The 19,525-nt window shown below is 36.5% G+C and overlaps 1 protein-coding gene across 1 annotated transcript in view; it reads left to right on the top strand.

Moving 5' to 3' along the window:
• The window catches only part of tnca (tenascin Ca), a 67,848-nt gene that overhangs the window by 28,786 nt on the left and 19,537 nt on the right, over positions 1-19,525 (top strand). The window contains exons 7-14 of the mRNA XM_079608237.1: positions 1,157-1,426; positions 1,493-1,678; positions 3,611-3,700; positions 4,936-5,199; positions 11,552-11,944; positions 13,702-14,130; positions 15,418-15,696; positions 17,747-18,019. Of these exons, the coding sequence (XP_079464363.1) occupies positions 1,157-1,426; positions 1,493-1,678; positions 3,611-3,700; positions 4,936-5,199; positions 11,552-11,944; positions 13,702-14,130; positions 15,418-15,696; positions 17,747-18,019 (2,184 nt within the window). The remainder of the gene's footprint in view (positions 1-1,156; positions 1,427-1,492; positions 1,679-3,610; positions 3,701-4,935; positions 5,200-11,551; positions 11,945-13,701; positions 14,131-15,417; positions 15,697-17,746; positions 18,020-19,525) is intronic.

The following is a 19,525-nucleotide window of genomic DNA, read 5'->3' as shown; positions in this document are numbered from 1 at the left end:
GTACAGTATGCTCTCTTGAGCAGGTACTTATTTTGAATATATAATTACTTCATGGTCGCTAAAAAAATACGTTCTATATAGTATGAGTATGAATGTAATCGGGACGTACTACATCTGCAATGTTGTCATTATCATGTGACAAATCCTCTCCCATGGCCTCAAGGGATTGAATAGTGTCAATCTTATGCACACTTCAGAATCTCACTGGAAGTAGTAGGTCACTTTTTGCCTACTCTTTTAAAGTTAAGTACTACGAATTCGGACATACTACTTTTGTCACATACGTTTTTTCCCCTACTACTTAGTAGGGAAGTATGCGATTTCAGATGCAGACATCGAAAATAAATAGAGCAGCAAACAAAGCAGGTGACGAGAGAAGACAGGTGGGGAAGATGACCAATGATCAGATAAACAGAAGGCCAGGGTGAAGACAATAGACAGGAGAGCACATGACAAGCCATGTTCTGACACCAAACAACACAAAAACACGAGCACAATCACAAGCCATGTGCTCAAACAAAACACACATGCAGCTTATGAGAACTCAAAACACGAAAGCACACGGCCGTTAAACCAGCCGTGATACACAGAACATGACAACACGAACGCCTGGACAATGAAAGCAAAACAGACGCTCACAAACACACGAGACAAGAGCGCTCGGCGAGTGAATGAACACACAACCTGAGACAATATGTGACCTGGACCACAAAACCAGTGAGTCACATGGGTACATTTTGTGATGAAAAGTTGTGATGTATACATCATCTGGAAGCTGAATAAATATGCTTTCCATTGATGTATGGTTTGTTAGGATAGGACAATATTTGGTCGAGACACAACTATTGAAAATCTGGAATCTGAGGGTGCAAAAAAATCAAAACATTGAGAAAATCTCCTTTAAAGTTGTGCATTTATGTTCACGATTGTGCTGCATTCACTCACAAAAATACATGTTTTATATATTTACAGTAGGAAATTTACTAAATATCTTCATGGAACATGATCTTTACTTAATATCCTAATGCTTTTTGGCATAAAAGAAAAATCGATAATTTTGACCCATACGTGTGACTGGTTTTGTGGTCCAGGGTCACATATTATTTGAACTGAATATAATTGTAAGTATAACCACATATCCCTCCTTTTGCTGAAGGAATCGATTCTCCAGGACAGATTGATGTTAGCGATGTGACTGACCGGTCAGCAGTGATCTCCTGGTCCAGGCCTGGGTCTCGGGTGGACGGGTTCAGGGTTTCGTACGGGCCAAGCACAGACCCGTTAGTCCATCGTGATGTCGACCTCTCGGCCAAAGACACGCAGTACAGCCTGGAAGACCTGAAACCCGACACTGAGTACAGAGTGTCTCTCAGTTCTAGAAGGGGAGATTTGACCAGCGAGCCCATCTCTGAAAGCTTCACCACAGGTATGATCACTCTACAAATTACTTAACTCAGTCAAACCAATGTTTTACTGATGCTGTGTGTCTCAGGCCTGGATGCCCCCAGCGACCTTAAAGCTGTAGATCAGACTGACAACAGCATCACAGTGGAATGGAAGAACAGCCGCTCATCCGTCGACGGATACCGTATCAAGTACGGGCCGATCGCAGGAGGTGCTCATGGTGAAGACATGTTCCCTAGAAGAGCAGGAGACACCACATGGGCCACAATTACAGGTAACAATGATACCGCTGTTACTGAGAGAACTGCATTTTATTTACTAGTTGCTTTGCAAAAAAATATTCTTAAAGGGATGGTTTGGAGTAATTTCAACCTAGGGTCCTTTGCACCATGACCTCGAGCCAAACACACCTCGACGTCCGGGTTAGCGGTAGCATAAGCCATTAGGCAAGTGTTATTTAAAGGGACAGTGTGTAGGAATTACTCCCATCTAGCGGTGAAATTGTAATTTGCATTCAAACAAAATAGTGCTCTCTCGCTTTTTCAAACGCGTGTTGCAACTACGGTAGTCGTTATGTACCAAGAAGCTATGACAACAATAGCCCTTCGTCGAGATTAACTATACGTACATGTTCTACTGTTATGCTGCCTATAATAAATTACACAACCAAGCAATGAAAAAAAAGCGTAAAATTTAGACCGTAACATTGACTTACCCGTCGAGAAGAAAGCAGGAAACTTCAGCGTCCCTTTCAAAGTCTTTCTCCTTCATTAGCTGTTTCCACCTGGGTAAAGCTATCCCCATATTTACTCACGGTTTTTGAATTCGCCGGTCACGTTTCCTTTTAAATTAAATTTTGGCATTTCTCCTGTGGCTCGGCATGAGTATGATCCTGAATTATGAAGTACCGTGCAGTGCAACCTTTCAAATTTACCGGGACAGTGACACGCAAATAAACTCCTGATGTACTCACAAACTTTCCAATGCCTCGTTTTATGAGTACAGAACCTGTTTGTACTACTGTAGAAGTTTGGTACCATTCCGGGCATTATTAGTGCGGTAATTTACCAGATACAACCTTGGATCCATTAGCGCCTGCACTAAGCCATTCGGCTGATATCTCTAAATAAGCTCTAACTTTAATAATGTTCGACCAAGGGGGAAAAAGCTTCTGGAGGGGTGTGTTTGGCTCGAGGTCATGGTGCAGAGAACCCTAGGTTGAAATTACTCTGAACCATCTCTTTAATCAGTATTTTTGTCATTTTGTTCCAGTTCAAATATCTAAACATTCATAAATCAAGATACATTTACTTAAGAAGCAAAATAAGGGAAGGTATTAAATCTTGTTTTCAAAAAAATAAAAATAATTTGCGACTATTTTTGACAAATGTCTGTCAATAGAGTAAGAAAAATAAAGTTAATTCAAAGGGGAAACAAGATTGTCTCTTTCCCCATTGGCAGATATTTTGTCATAAACTCGCTTAATTTTGATCAATTTTGCCAGAAAACGAGACTTAATATGTTAAGTCATTTTCCCCCTAATTTATTTAATTTTTATTCATTTGAAATGGAAAACAAGATAAAAAATACTAAGCAAGCAAATATTTTTTAGCAGTGTGTTGATTGTGATTTTGTAATTTAGTCTGTTGGAAAAAAAGGCAAAAATGTGGAAACACATTAAAATACAAGATAAGAAAGTATTGCCACAAGACACAAACAATTTATGTTTTAACTTGAAACTAGAGTTATAAAATAAAAAAGGACATGTCAGTTATATCCAATAACTTCTGCCGTGATTTTTGCACAATATGCACAAAGATAAAAGAGAAAGATCATCCCAAAAAAGAATGTATTACATTTTTTTTTTATCCAAAATCATTTTAAAGAAATTAAGAATAAAAGGTGCTTTAACAAAAATAGAAACTGCACATTTCTTTTTTTAAACCCATACTGTAAACAAGATTTTGATTTGTCACAGATGCAACTTGTTTTGTTTTACAACTTGTTTTTGTGCAGACTACTACAGTAAGTGCTTAAACTTGGTGCATTGTATAAAATCAAAAGGATTATTTAAAGAAACTCACATAAAGAGGTGAAAATGTTCACATAGAGATGTCATAACTCAGAATTTCCCCCTTGTTCCCTGCTTGAAAATGCATCAGTTTCGAGTTTCATCTTCTGGATTAATGGATTTTGTGTGCCGTAGGCCTGAAGCCTGGAACGGAGTACGGCATTGGAGTCACAGCCGTGCAGAATGAGAGAGAGAGTGAGCCGGCCACCATCAATGCACTGACCGGTGAGATCTCTTCTCTTTATATGAGCGACAGACACTGCCGGTCAAAGGTTTGGCGTCGATATTATTGTTTTTTGTTTATTTGAAAGATATTGATACTTTTATTCTGCAAGGGTGTGTTAAATTGATCAAAAGTGACAGTTGAGAAAAACATGTATAATGTTACAAAAGACTTATATTTCAAATAAATGCTGTTGTTTTTAACTTTCTATTCATCAGAGGATCCGGAAAAAAACAGTTTTCAACATTGATAATAAATGTTTCTTGAGCAGAAAATCATAATGTTAGAGTGATTTCTGAAGGATCATGTGACACTGAAGACTGGAGTAATGATCCTAAAAAATTCAGCTTTGCATCACACAAAAACAAATAATTTTTAAATATATTCATATAGAAAACAGTTACTTTAAATATTATAATATTTCACAATTAACAGTATTTTTGATCAAAGAAATGCAGCCTTGCTGAGCAAAAGAATATTCTTTCAAAAACAGTAGTGTACATTACACTGTTTAAATAAAGGCTGTTTATAAAGATGCCCACCAAGAGTTATTCCAAGAACATTTACTCCTCTTATATCCTCTTTTCAAACCAGTATGACTTTCATCCATGGATCATGTTTTACACTACTATATAGTGAACACTTTTATGGTGTGGGTTTTTTTGGTCATTTTTGAGCTTGATAACACCTGGCTCATGCTTATTATTAGTTATTTATTTTCTTTTATATTTTATAAAAATATTTATTATTTTATCTTTTAACAGGGACCATGCATATTCACGAACATTGCTGTATAAAAATGTAAATATGCCGGAATAAGTAAAAATAAATAACTACTTTTCATCTGCAGTCCCTAGGCCGGTGACAGCCAACAATCATACAGCATTCATTCACTATAACAACGATATTGTATACAATAACAATATACATTGACAAAAAATAAATAAAAATAGAGAGAATCTTTGTTTCTGTTCCATATTATATGTCTTTGTCATTATGTTTATCATATATATATATATATATGATATACATAATGGCAAAGACATATTATATGGAACACAAACAAAGATTCTCCTAAAAAGCTCCTAAAGCAAACAGACTCACAGGTTGGGAATGGCATGAGAGTGAGTAGATGATGACAGTCTACGGTAGTCTTGATCTCTTCAGTCTTCTTAATTCCATTCTCTTGAATGACGATGAATCTTCTGTGCTTTGTCTTGAACCTCCACCCGCATAGACCTGGATCCACCACGAGACCTGGAAGTGCGAGACTCCACTGAAACCAGTCTGGAACTGGTCTGGAAGAGGCCCAGGGCTAAGATCTCCACCTACAGGCTAGCGTTTGTGTCCGCCGACGGGCGACGGGAGGAACTGGAGCTGCCTGCGACTGCCACCACACACACGCTGACCGGCCTGACTCCTGGCATGCGCTACACCGTCACACTCGTGGCCGAACGCGCTCGGAGAAGAAGTGCTCCCGCCACTGTAACCGCATCCACAGGTGAGGCCTTCCTTACTTCGGTTTGCTTTGGCAACATGATAATAGTATTGTTCTGTTTGCAGGTGTGGACGAGAGATTGTGAAAATGATCATCACTAACTTTTATATGCATGTTTTTTTTCCCCAAAAATATTTGTTCATCAGTTTTAGGCATGAAACATTCAGTAATCTATGCTCTGTTTCATTTCTGAAGCATTCCTCAATGCAATTCATACCGCGATGCAATTATCAACATTGCAAGGATTGCTTTAGCATGCATTAATGTTTTCCTTTTGCTGTCAGTTTTATCTACTTGCAGGCCAGTTATCTAAAGTTAAGAGCATGTTTATCCACCTTATTTTTTTATGTAAGAGCCACCTTATTTTGCAATATGTATTTTAGCTGTACAAAACAGTCTGCTTGATATTGCAATTGCAAACTGAAATTATTTTAATTATTCATTTAGCAGATGCTTTTATCTAAAGCGACTTACAAATGAGGAATACAAGCAATTAATATAAACTATAACCAATAATGAATCAAAACATTCAATCACACATTCATTGTTTTTTATTTCAGTTATTTCTATAGTTCTTTATACAGTGTAAACCCGAATAAGTTGGCAGAACTCAAAAAAATTTAGGCAATTTATTGGCTTAAATTTTTTAAGTTCTGAAATTCAAAGTTTAAGTAAGCAGAACTAGCAGATTTTTATTTTGTAATTAAACATTTCAAGTTAAGAACAATTAAAATGTATGAGTACACTCATTTATACAATTAACTTAAAGCAGAGGTCGGCAACCCGCGGCTCTAGAGCCGCATGCGGCTCTTAAGCGCCGCCCTAGTGGCTCCCTGGAGCTTTTAAAAAAATATGAAAATGGAAAAAATATTTTTTGTTTTAACCCTTTCGCACGTACGTACACCGGTGTGATCAGTTTTGGCTGGTCCCTGGAGTGTACGATCACAACGGTGTGATTAGAACCTATGATTAGAACGGTCAGCGCATCACGTGATCAACTGCTAAATTCAAACGGGCTTTGGCGCGTTGGCTGGCGCTGAGCCAGAGACGGACGCGCTCAGTGCTTGTCATATATCACAACTATTCAGTGTTTTCAACCACATAATGGTTATTTTAGGTTTAAGACATTTAAGAATAACATAAGTACTAAAAAAACAATGAATTTGATGTTGTAAAATATACACTGATGTCTATGGAAGCGGCAATAATAATCCTTTATAATATAAAAAGACGACACGTGGATGAATTGACGTGTTGTAAATCCAACAGATAAGTTACAGCTAGGGCTGGGCGATAAATCGATTTTATCGATTAACTCGAATGTGTAGTGTACATCGATGTGTTTGAATGAAAATCGGTTTTCTCTATAATATCCGCCGACGCTCCCCTCTGGGCTCCCGTAGTTCCGAACACGCTCAGCGCGTTTGCCATAGAGTATGGCGGCAAATCAATGACAATAATAAACGAGCGCACAGCTGATGCTGGCGCGCGCGGTAAATGACTTTCGCGAGCGAATAACAGATCTACACGCGAGGAAACGGGAACTCGCGAGCTCATTCAAGCAGTGCGCGCGCGCAGACATCTCCTCTGCACGCAATTCAAGCCCTCGCGCGCGTGCAGACATCTCCTCTGCACGCAATACAAGCCATCGCGCGCGCGCATGATCTTTCCCCACGCTCTCGCGCTCGATCTGCTCTCGCCTGCTGGTTTTGCTCGCTCGAACACTTTTATTTTTGGCAGTCGAGGGGCGGGGCTTACTGTTTTAATAACCTCAAATGTCATTGGTTACATCCCTTTTCCCGGAAGTCACTTGTGATTGGACGCCTGTGATTGTCAATCAAGAGCGGCAAAGGCACGACCATAGACAGTATATGGGCATGACCCAAAAGCTGGTTGTCAACCACCGTTAAAAACAAAGAAGAAGAAGACAATCACTTGACTTAAGACATGGCTTCATTAACGGAGCAGATGCATGCGAGTTATCACTTAATTTGTTTTTATTTTATTTATTTATTGTTGTTTATTTATGTGTAATGTGATTTAATGCATTGTTAATAAAGAATAGATTCTTACCAGAAACTCTTGCTTATTGATATAAACACATAATTTATCTTTCATCCAAAGCCCTTGTTAGATTTACAACTATTTAATGGACACTTTTTACATTTCTGAGGTTCTCGGAACCAATATAATTTTGGTTGGGTAAACGCATGGTGAATGGGAGGGAGTATAGTGGTTATGTAGTGGTGAACTACAGCATATATATCTTTGCATTCCCATTTTCCTCCAATTTTTAAAAAATATTTTAATACAAATAACACACATAATAGTGTTATAAATATAAAATGTAGAAAATTGTAAACATTTTGGTAGATTTACAATGCGAATAACCATGGAAATGTGTCATTACAGTCTGTAAATATCTCCTAACAACACAAGAATGCAATCACTACCCCTAAGACTAGTGCACTGTAAAAATGAAAACATAGATTTTATTTATATCTAATTAATAAAAATGAGGCAATAGATTATAAGCAATATTATTAATAAAATTTAACAAATTAGAATTGAGTAATAATTAATCAAATTAATTCCTTAAATGTTAACTATTTAAAATGTGTAAAAAATACAAAATATATGTTATTGCCAACATTGAAGACACCTGATGTTAACAAGCAGTTTTTTGTAATTTTGTAATTTTTACTCATTTTCAACAGCATATATATCTTTGCATTCCCATTTTCCTCCAATTTGTAAAAAATATTTTAATACAAATAACACAAATAATAGTGTTATAAATATAAAATGTAGAAAATTGTAAACATTTTGGTAGATTTACAATGCGAATAACCATGGAAATGTGTCATTACAGTCTGTAAATATCTCTTAACAACACAAGAATGCAATCACTACCCCTAAGACTAGTGTAGTTTCTGGTAAGAATCTATTCTATATTAACAATGCATTAAATCACATTACACATTAATAAACAACAATAAATAAATAAAATAAAAACAAATTAAGTGATAACTCGCATGCATCTGCTCCGTTAATGAAGCCATGTCTTAAGTCAAGTTATTGTCTTCTTCTTCTTTGTTTATAACGGTGGTTGACAACCAGCTTTTGGGTCGTGCCTTTGCCGCTCTTGATTGACAATCACAGGCGTCCAATCACAAGTGACTTCCGGGAAAAGGGATGTAACCAATGACATTTGAGGTTATTAAAACAGTAAGCCCCGCCCCTCGACTGCCAAAAATAAAAGTGTTCGAGCGAGCAAAACCAGCAGGCGAGAGCAGATCGAGCGCGAGAGCGTGGGGAAAGATCATGCGCGCGCGCGATGGCTTGACTTGCGTGCAGAGGAGATGTCTGCGCGTGCGCGAGGGCTTGAATTGCGTGCAGAGGAGATGTCTGCGCGCGCGCACTGCTTGAATGAGCTCGCGAGTTCCCGTTTCCTCGCGTGTAGATCTGTTATTCGCTCGCGAAAGTCATTTACCGCGCGCGCCAGCATCAGCTGTGCGCTCGTTTATTATTGTCATTGATTTGCCGCCATAATAGAGCTACACAAACAACATGGCAAATGAACAAGACCGCGGCTGCACAAGCACACCCGCCAAAAACATTTACAAACTGAATCTGCAGAGCTGCCAACTCTCACGCATTCAGCGTGAGACTCACGCAGTTGTCACTTTTCACTCGCTCTCACGCCACACATCCATTTTCTCACGCAGAGAAAATCGCGAAGCAAAGAGGACACTGACACCGACAGAGGTTTACGGTACTATTGATATAAAATAAATTCTCAGCTCTCAGATTCTGTCAATTTAATTACAAAATTCAAACAATAAACACCGTTTTGGTGCTTGTAAATGTGACGTGACAGATCGCAGACAGATCTCAGTTCAAGCGGCACGTGAACCGGTCATCTGTTACTACTAACTTAGTTAACATAAATAAACACGAATGATCAATAGGTAATTTGAAAGATACAGTTCAACTTACCGAAATGTAATAAAAACGATCGATCAAGTGTTTTTCAACCGCGGACAGAGGTCAGCTGGAGAACAGCTGGAGAACAGTCGGGTAACGTTTACCTCAGGAAAGCCGTTTAATGACCATAGCACGATAGTTGGACTTAAACAATTGTCTGTATTTTGCTAAATATGATAACTATATTAAATTTTATTATATTTTTTCCTATATCATTAAAATATTATAACATTGTCATTATAAAAAACGCATTAAAATAAATTTGAGATGTTATTTTTAACCTTTAATAATAATACCAGCTGACAGGGCTCTGTATGTTTACAGTAGGTGCCTTTTTTTTTGGGAGAGAAAAATTAACAACACATTAATGTATCTACTGTACCTAATATTTATCCAAAGGAATCGATATTGAATCAAGATCAGAATCAAATCACAAGAATTGAAATTGTGAAATTTGTGTCAAGCAATAGCCTAATAAAAACAGTAGCATACAGTCAGTGTACCATGTAAACATTGTGTTGTCACTAAACTTAATAAAATTAATTGGGGTTATTGATTTAAATCGTAAATCGGATTTTTTATGGAAAAAATCGGGGATTTTTTTTTAGGCCATATCGCCCAGCCCTAGTTACAGCTCAACTAACGCGATCGTTATAAAGATGTTTATACAACAAAACACATGCACATGCACATATTTGACAATCGGAATATCAGTGTTTCATACTATAGATAATGAATGTGTGAATATTTGTAATAAAAAAGGAAAAATTACATGAAAGCAGATCATCATTCATTCAGCGCTGTGTTGTGATTGCGCTGTGTCACGTGACAAGCAATGACGCGTAACCATGGAAACAATAAAGTGACAGATTCGGAACAAAGGTCGCCTTGCTCATTACCGGTATGTATTTGTAGCATACTTATCATTTTGATACTAGGGGGCTAATAAAGCTAATATAGACACTAACAGCACGTGTTGACTTCATTATAAGGCTTATATAAGGCTTTTAATTTTTTGTGGCTCCAGACAGATTTGATTTTTTTTTTTTTTTGGTCCAATATGGCTCTTTCAACATTTTGGGTTGCTGACCCCTGACTTAAAGCTTTTATGTAATCTCAATGTGAACTCTTTTATTAGTATAAACTTAGGTAGCTTTAACAAGCTAATCTGCTAACACTTGCTGTATGAGGGCAACAATATAAAGGTATTATTTGCTCTCAAATCAAGCTCATGCACCACTTGTCACCATGATAGTACCTATCCTAAAACCAACATTAACAGAAATTCTTCTAAATTAGCATAACAAAACATTAATCACTACTAAATCTCCCACTTAACATTAATCTTACACAAAAAAAACACATTATATTACACTTATTTTTAGCATTTACTCTCCCTTTCGAGTGCCATCGGCAAAGCATGCTGGGAAATAGACATCCCAGCCATTTCAGTTAAATGTAAGTTTGTCTAAATTAAAAGAAATAATTTCATAAAACTCAAAACAATGAAACAGTTCAGTTTACTTAAAATATATCAGTTCTGTGAACTTGAAAGAAAAAGAAAGTGCTAAATACTCATAAAAATGTATTTGACTGAACTAATTAGTTTAATTTAAGTTTGTCCTGCTCAAACCAATTAATTATTTTGAGTGTTAGGGTTTACGTACAAAGCAGCTTTACAGGGAAAATAATGAATGAACAAAACAGAATTAAATTCTGCTGTAAAGACAATAGTGTCATTATTCAGCTCACGTCAGTTCAGTGTTGATTCAGTTCAGTTTAATAACTATAAAGTTATTTAATTATAAAATTAGTTCAATCCACCTATAAGCAGCTCTACAGAAGACAATAGTGTTATATTCACTTTGAGCCAGTAATTCAGTTCATAGCTTACCTCTGCATTAAAAAATAAGGTGGATATAGAATCATAACACACATGGCGGAAACTTAATCGTGCGGAGAAACGGTGTGTGTTAAGTGATCTGCATACTTGCTGTAGTGCATTGTTTGCATTTGTGCACTTGCGTGAAGAATGTTTCCTGTCATAACTAATTAACACTGTGTCCACACCAGATGCGACACCAGTAAACCTGAGTTTTTGAATATGCCCGAACACAAATCTCTCTCCACACAGCTGTGTATTAAACATCAAATATGATCAGATTATTTGCGATTATGATCAGCATTTTTCACTTTCAGGAAGCGTGTTGTGTTGCACCTGGTAAGGGAACAGTGTGAGGGCTTTTTGCTGACATTAGTCAATCATATTTGTTCTTGAATGAAGGGATTTGCACGTGTGATCATGCTGTTGTCATGAGGTTTCATCCGTTGTTGCCCAGTTTCAAATGTTTTTGTCTTTTTCTTGTAGCATCTTTCACTTTTTATCTAGCGAACACATTTCCTGAGCTCGGTTCAGTCAAAGGCACCGACGACAATGTCATTAGCTTTGTGCCTCTCGACAACTCAGAGATCCCGTTCTCTGGGAGTGGATACGAGGATCCGACCGGCACCTTGACCGTGTCCGATGTCACATCCGATGGATTTGATCTTTCGTGGGAGTCAAATTTGCACATCGGCTATGATAGTTACACTGTAGAACTTAAAGATTTCTCAGGGAAATGGAACAAGGAGGTTCATCTCCACGGGGAGGTGAATGACACTAGAATCCGAGGCCTAAGGGCTTCCACTGAGTACCAAGTAAGGCTTTATGGAATATCCAATAACCAAAGATCTTCACTACTAGAAGCAGTAGCAGTTACAGGTATAACCTATCTTTGGGTTTCAAGTCATCTGTTTGATTTCGTGCCATTGCTGCTTTAAGAAATGTTTGGTTTCATAGGTTTAAGAGTGGAATGACACATTTTGCATGACATATGATATGCAACTGCTCCCATACAGCAAATGGTAGAGCACAAAACATGCATGATGATGAAGCATCAGGATATGGATGCGTATTTGGGCTGGGTGATACAAAAGTGTATATATATATGTACTTTTTATATTTTTCACTCTTTTAACTCAATTCAATATTTAATTTTGACCATTTAATTTTTTCAAAGAGGAGCCATTATTTTAACAAGAATTGAAGCCAATTCAGGTTGTTTAATGCAATAAATTATTTTGCATTAAAAAAACAGTTTTTGCTATATTAGCATAAGGAAAATGCCACATTTTTTTATAATTTATTTAATATAATATAATAATTATAATTATTGTAATAATTGTTTATTGAATATTAAAATGAACCAAACATTTGCTGCTTAAATGCATAAAAAATATCATGTAGAGACTTCTATGACCTCCATGAGTCATGCTGCCAACAAATAATGATTCGGGCATAGAAGTCTAACTCTTATTTTTGGTTTTTCAGATATATATTGCAAATATTCAGTATATCACCCAGCCCTAGTTTGTAAATGACAAGAATATCCACAAATCTCAGTGGAGAAAATAGTTAATGCTCATAACAAACTAAACTGTGAGGTGAAAAAAGAGAATGCATGAGAACACAGAATAGTGTTTAACTTGTTAGAGTTAACAGCGGATTAAGTTCATGCATGCCGTTTCCTCAAAACATCTCTCGGTCTGCATGGATTGTCCATCAGTCTGAAGTGTCCCATGTACTTCCACTCTGGTGGACTACTTGGAAACTTCAGCATTTAATGGCTCATCATAGCCATTAATGCCAGATGTTTTCAGATACATGCATGCAGATTTCAATAACTAGTAACATAATTTGCATGTGAATTAAGTTTTATCGCATGCAGTGTGTCTCAAATCTCAGTGCACATTGAAAAAAGTGAGGGGGAATATGTTTTAAATATATATTATATATATTTATGAAAATGCGTTTTATGGTCTTAGTTAAAAATAATAACCCTGACACACAAATGTGGATGAAATACCACATGTTAAAGTGGTGCAACTATTTAATGAATACAGCCTCATGGCACTCCAGTCAGAATATGATTGACCATCATAATGTTAATTCAAAAATAATTATAAAATGTACTTTTGATATTTCAGTAGAAATTATTTTACTGTTATTAGCAATAATAAGCAAATCAAAGATCCACTTCCCAGGATAAACAGGAGATTAATGGTATGTTTAAAGTGAATATAGTCATATTTTAAAGGTGTCATGACAATTGTTTTAATATGTTCCTTGAGGTTGACTTATAATAAAAACTATAACAATATTATAAAAACTATTATTTTCCACCTTCATTCTGAAATTACCCGTTTTAAGGGCTGGCTTTTTGAAACTTGTTTAAATTAATGCTTTGTTGAGAATGAGGACGACTTTTTAAGCTTTAAAACTTTCAGGATGTTTTAATGGTACAAAGACCTCTTATATGTCAAAAGATCAAGGCAAATTTGATTTCTCTTGTCATGACCCCTTTAATTGTGCACTTAGTCAATGACTTCTTAACCTCTTGTTTTCACAGGAAAAGCACTTCTAATTCTGTCCCGTCTTTAATCTCTGACCTTAAATGCACTGAATGTACTTTCCTCTAGCACAGTCTACCTCTCCTGATGTTGTTGCTTTGACCGTCAAAAGTGTTTCAACAATGCTACCAAGCCTCCATAAGGAGGTTCAACCGCCAGTGTCTACCTCCACTTTTTTAACAGAAGATTTTAAAGCTGAAGCCTCAGGTGATGAACTTGAGGGCCCAAGTCAAGGGCCTCCAAGTGACCTAAAAGTTGCAGATGTGAGCAGAAAGAGTTTGAGGCTATCTTGGTCAGCTCCAGAAGGAGCCTTCGATAGCTTCGTCGTTGAGCTGAACTCAACGTCGAATAAGTCTAAAGAGCACATTATTGACGTATCTGGAGAAGCCAGGCAGGTCCATGTTGATGGGCTGACCGCTGGCATGCATTATGAGATTACTTTATATGGGATGAAGGAGGGCGAAAAATCTCAACCAGTCAATGTTCACGTCAAGACAGGTACATGGACATCATCTTCAGAAACCACAGTCATCTGTCATGCGCCATCACAGTACTAATGTCATTTATCATGGGAGCATTTCTGCAGGCGTAAGATGGCTTGGGAAAGAAATTTGGTTTTGCACGAGTGTTTAGTTCAAACCCAAATCCTGCAAGCGACGTTCTGTGCATGTTAAGTATTTAGTTGTACACTACCATTCAAAAGTTCAAAAGAAATTGTGTTTATGAAGTTATAATACGAAATGTATGCTTTTATTCAGCAAGGAAACATTATACAGTATCAGTGTTATTTTATATTCATTGATACACTTTTATAGTTTTTTTTTGGTAACAATCTCTACAATAAGGTTTCATTAGTTAACTGCTTTAGCTAACATGAACTAAGAATGACTAATAGTTAATTTTATTAGCATTTATCAATCATAGTTCGTGTTAATTTCAATGTTTACTAATACAATGTTAAAATCAAATGGTGCATTTGTTTACATTAGTTAATGCACTGTGACCTAACTAATATTAACAAAGATTAATAAATACTGTAACAAATATATTGCTCATTCGTTGTTGGTTCATTGTTTACAAATGAGAACTTATTGTAGTGTTGTTTCAATCCGATATGTTTCTTGAGCAGCAAATCAGCATATTCAAATGATTTCTGAAGGATCATGTGAGACTGGAGTAATGATGCTGAAAATTCAGCTTTGATCACAGGAATATATTACTTTTTAAAAATATATTAAAAAACAAAACATAATTTAAAATTATTATAATATTTCACACAATTTAATACTGTTTTTACTGTATTTTTTTATCAGGTAAATGCAGCCTTGGTGAGCATAAGAGACTCAAAATCTTACCAACCCCAAACTTTTAAATGGTAGTGTATTAATTATTTATTAAACATTGACTATTATTTAAAGTTCACTTTCTCCAATCAAACTAAACATTTTAGGTAATACCCAAGATGTGATCCTATACCTAGTGCCACAAAACGCTTGCAGAATTGTTCCTGTGCTTTCCGAACGTCCCCTCAGGATTATGGCATGAAATAATTCTAAATGTTTTTTGTTTTATCTGATCAATCTGACCATTATTTCTCAACGTGAATGAACACCATCTCTGTGCCTCATGTCTTCATTCATATCATTTCAATCCATCTATTAACTGTTTTATCTGTGTCTGTCATTGTGTTTATGCCAGTGGCACTGGCAAGTTGAGCTCATTTCATTATGCAAATGTAATTAATTTCAGTGACAATAACTCATTTCTGATTTCTTTGTCTGTCAGAGGAGCAGAAGCCGCAGAATGGCAGTCTGAGTGTGTCTGATGTATCTTGGGATAGTTTCAATGTGTCCTGGATCATTGAGGATGGCCTTGCCTTTGACAGTTTTGTGATTGAAGTGGCAAATTCAGCAGGTGGTCCAGAAAAACAGAACCTTTCGGTATCTGGCGATGCACGTAGTTTATGGATGTCTGGGCTCAGCCCCGACACGTCCTATACAATAACGCTATATGGAGTGCATCAGGGCTCGATCCTGGGGTCGATCAACATTGAAGCAACAACAGGTATCCATGCTGACCTGGATATCCCTTGTGAAAAAGACACTTAATTGCATGTTATTTGCAATTAAATGAAAATTTATTATGGTTTAAATGTATATTAAATACAATTAGTTGAACTTAAGTTCAACTTGAGAAACAAACTCACAATGTGTGTGTGTGTGTGTGTGTGTGTGTGTGTGTGTGTGTGTGTGTGTGTGTGTGTGCGTGCGTGCGTGCGTGCGTGCGTGCGTGCGTGCGTGCGTGCGTGCGTGCGTGCGTGCGTGCGTGCGTGCGTGCGTGCGTGCGTGCGTGCGTGTTCAATTAATGTTATATTAATTATCATAAATGTTATATCAATGTTTAATTAATCATATTATCTGCAAGTACCCTTTTTATAAATATACTTTTACGATTTAAAATGCAATGAAAGTGCACATTCAATACAATTAAGCACACTTCTTTTTCACAAGGGATGGGAAACCTATTATCTATTCTACCTTTTTTTCTTAATATTTTCTCTCTTTCTGACCTTTTTCATTCTAGTTGGGAGCTGTGGTGTCAAGCAGGTGCTTCTGCGCTTTAACATTTCCTTTTAATTCTTCACGAAACCTTAGTATCTTTGTTGCATGTGGCCCATGAGAATAATGACCGAACACATAACGGCGTCTCTCGAATGTTCACAATAATTTGTTGATCATGAAAAACGACTTCATTTAACAAAGCTAACTGAGCTGTCCTGTTCCAGCCACTGTGTCGGTCTTGCCTCCAAGTTGATTGCGTTGGGTCAAAGGATATGTCATGTTTCCATTCATTTCCACTGAAATCAAAGCTTTGTGTTCAGCAGTAATCATTGTCAACCATTATATTTCATCCAGCTTCCCCAAATGCATGGCACTACCCATCTCATTTATTTACCGCATTGTGGTGAGTTTGATGTGCTGCAGTGATTGCAACATATTTCATCCTCTTACATATAATTTCATTGACTTCGTTGCGTGATCTCATCATATACCTGCATCATTTCACACATCAATTGATTTGATATAGCAACATGAATTTGAATAAGTGATACATTTTGATGTAGTGTTTATTTTGTCTTTTTCATCAGCTGAACCCATTTTTACAGTATGTAAATTTTTTATACATTTAATAAATTATAATCACATTTTTTTATTACATATACTTCTTGAAATAATTAAAGTAGCCTTACATAAACCAAAATAGATACTGGCTGTCACCATTATAAAATTCAAAATGCTGCTCATCCATCTTCTGACATGTTGTTTCTTCTAACAGATTTTAAACTCTGTTATTTACCCCTTCACTGGAAATACTGATGTGATATTCAAACACTGCTTTCTGGGCACCATCTGATCATTAACTTTTATCTGAATTGGGAATAATCAAAAATTGGCATGGGAATAATTTGGAGTAATATTTATACACCCTTTGTGTTGATTGCTTCATATGCACTAACACAATATTCTTGTTAACCTGTTTTGACACTACAGTGAACAAATACAACAAAATAGCCTCAGTTTTATTCATATCTAAACGAATATTCTTGAAGTGTTTTCCTTTTCTTTTTTTCTGCCCAGCTTTTCTGTTTTCATATGTGAGGCCCGTTTAACATCTCACATCTGCAGTGTGTAAGCGAACAATTCATGAAAACATTAAAAATGAAGAATTTAAGTATTTTATTTATTAATTTATTGGCTTATTATTAACATTTTAATTATATTTTTTACAAACTTTGCCATGAAATCTAATTTATGAAAACTGTAACCTGTATGCATGCAAAAATAAATATGCGCTGTTTGCATGCTGCAGAAAACAGGCCTGATCCGACAAGCACAAATAACACTAGTCAGTATTTAGCCTATAACAATTCATATCAGTTCTCACAATAAATAGCAAATCATTTCCTCGGCTAAACAAATTATACATGCAAATTATGCATATTGTACAGCAAGGATGTAACCACCATAGACATTAAGGCTGACAATGTCCAAACACTTGTACAGCAAGTGCAACTATACATTACCTCTGTTCCAATAACCGTTTCTCCCTTTAGATAGCGCTCCAGTGGTTGGCAGTCTGTATGTGTCTAATATTACATCAGAGAGCTTCTCCATTTCATGGAATGACACGAGAGGAGATATTGAGAGGTTTATCCTGGAGATTATAGACTCTAGCTGGCAGCGGGAGCCAGTTGAATATAACCTAACACACGGTACACAGTCATATGAAATCACTGGGCTACAGCCAACTACTGACTATATAGCTTACCTCACTGGAGTTATGAAGGGAAGGAGAACAGACTCCGTCAGTGCTGTCGCCTCCACAGGTAACTGGAATTATCCCTTTTCCTTGCTTTTTTCCCTCCGTTTGTTTATATTGGAAGTGGTAAATCAGGCCTTAAAAGAGTAGTTCAACCAAAAAGTTCACATTTATGTACTCATGTCATTCCAAACCTGTATGTTTTTTCTTCATCTTCATATGTTGAAGATTTCTCTAAAAGTGGTCCATAAAACTCAAGTCTTCTGAAGTCATGTTATAGCTTTATGTAAGGAACATGCACAATTGAAGACAAAATTTTAGCATCTGGAACATGGAAATCTGAATTGTGCCACAAGATGATTTGCATCAGGTTTGACTTGCATTAAATTTTGTATGCAGCACATGCATGTATGTACGTATGTATGTAGTCAAGTGTATGTGACTACATTAAAAACTAAAGTTTGTACAGTGCTTTTTTTTATGTTCCTCTAAAATGACTAAAAATGCTGTATTCTGCTGCCAGGCCAGTAGATGGCGATGTTACTTTGTAGAGAAACACTACGTGCCTACACTCTAAAAAATGCTGGGTTGTTTTAAGCCAATTTTGGGTCAAATATGGACAAACCCAGCCATTGGGTTGAATTTTTGATCCAACGTTTGGGTTTGTCCATATTTGACCCAAAATTGGCTTAAAACAACCCAGCATTTTCTAGAGTGTACAGACTGAACACATAATAAGCATGCGCATGACGTCAACGTTTTCACAAATGTGTTTTTTTTTTTAGGCGATATCGGTATCGTTTTCCAAAATTGCACTTTGAAACCCGTGTTCAAAAGTTTTCATTTTCAGGCCCCCAAAACGCTGTTGTCATGTAAGTGGATGGCCAAAATGCAGAAAACATTGTAAAAAAAATGTAAAAAAAATTATGTTACTAAAATGATGTTACTCACACAAAGCTGCTGTTTGACTTCAAAAGACATCAAATATAGTGCACAAGTTGAACTTTGCCAGCTAACAAAAATATGTTCTAAGAACATTTTCTTAACGTTCCCATTAAGTTATGAAAACATTAATACTGAATGGTCTCTGACCTTTCAAAACTTCTAGATAAAAAAAAATAGAAAAAAATAGTAATCTTTTTTTCTTGGTTACGCGACTCTTAATGGAACATTCCATTTTATAATTCCGCATGATGGGAACGTTACTTTTGAATGTTCTCTGAACATTAGGAAAAAGGGAAAATCGTTCCATTAGCAAAATGTGCTTGTGCTAACATTTTGAGAACATTACTAAAGACCAGATAACTTTGAGGGAATGTTCTATTAACGTTACTGGAAGAATGTTTGTTAATAAATTTGAGAGAACCTTGCCAGAACGTTAGCTAAAGTCCTGTAACTGTTTCCTGTTAGCTGGTTTCACAGTGCTTTTTGTAATTTTCGCCCAAATTAGCACTATGCGCATTGACCGACTTTCTTCAAAATATCTCCTTTTGTCTTCCACGGAAGAAAGCAAGTGTAACGGCCATAGGCCAGTAAGAGCTGTATGTGTAAACCTCACTCCCCCGGCCTCAAG

Source organism: Phoxinus phoxinus (assembly GCF_949152265.1).
Source record: "Phoxinus phoxinus genome assembly, chromosome: 3".
In the NCBI taxonomy this organism is placed as follows: domain Eukaryota; kingdom Metazoa; phylum Chordata; class Actinopteri; order Cypriniformes; family Leuciscidae; genus Phoxinus; species Phoxinus phoxinus.
The sequence above is the reverse complement of the archived record's forward strand: the minus strand, read 5'-3'. Positions and strand labels throughout refer to the sequence as shown.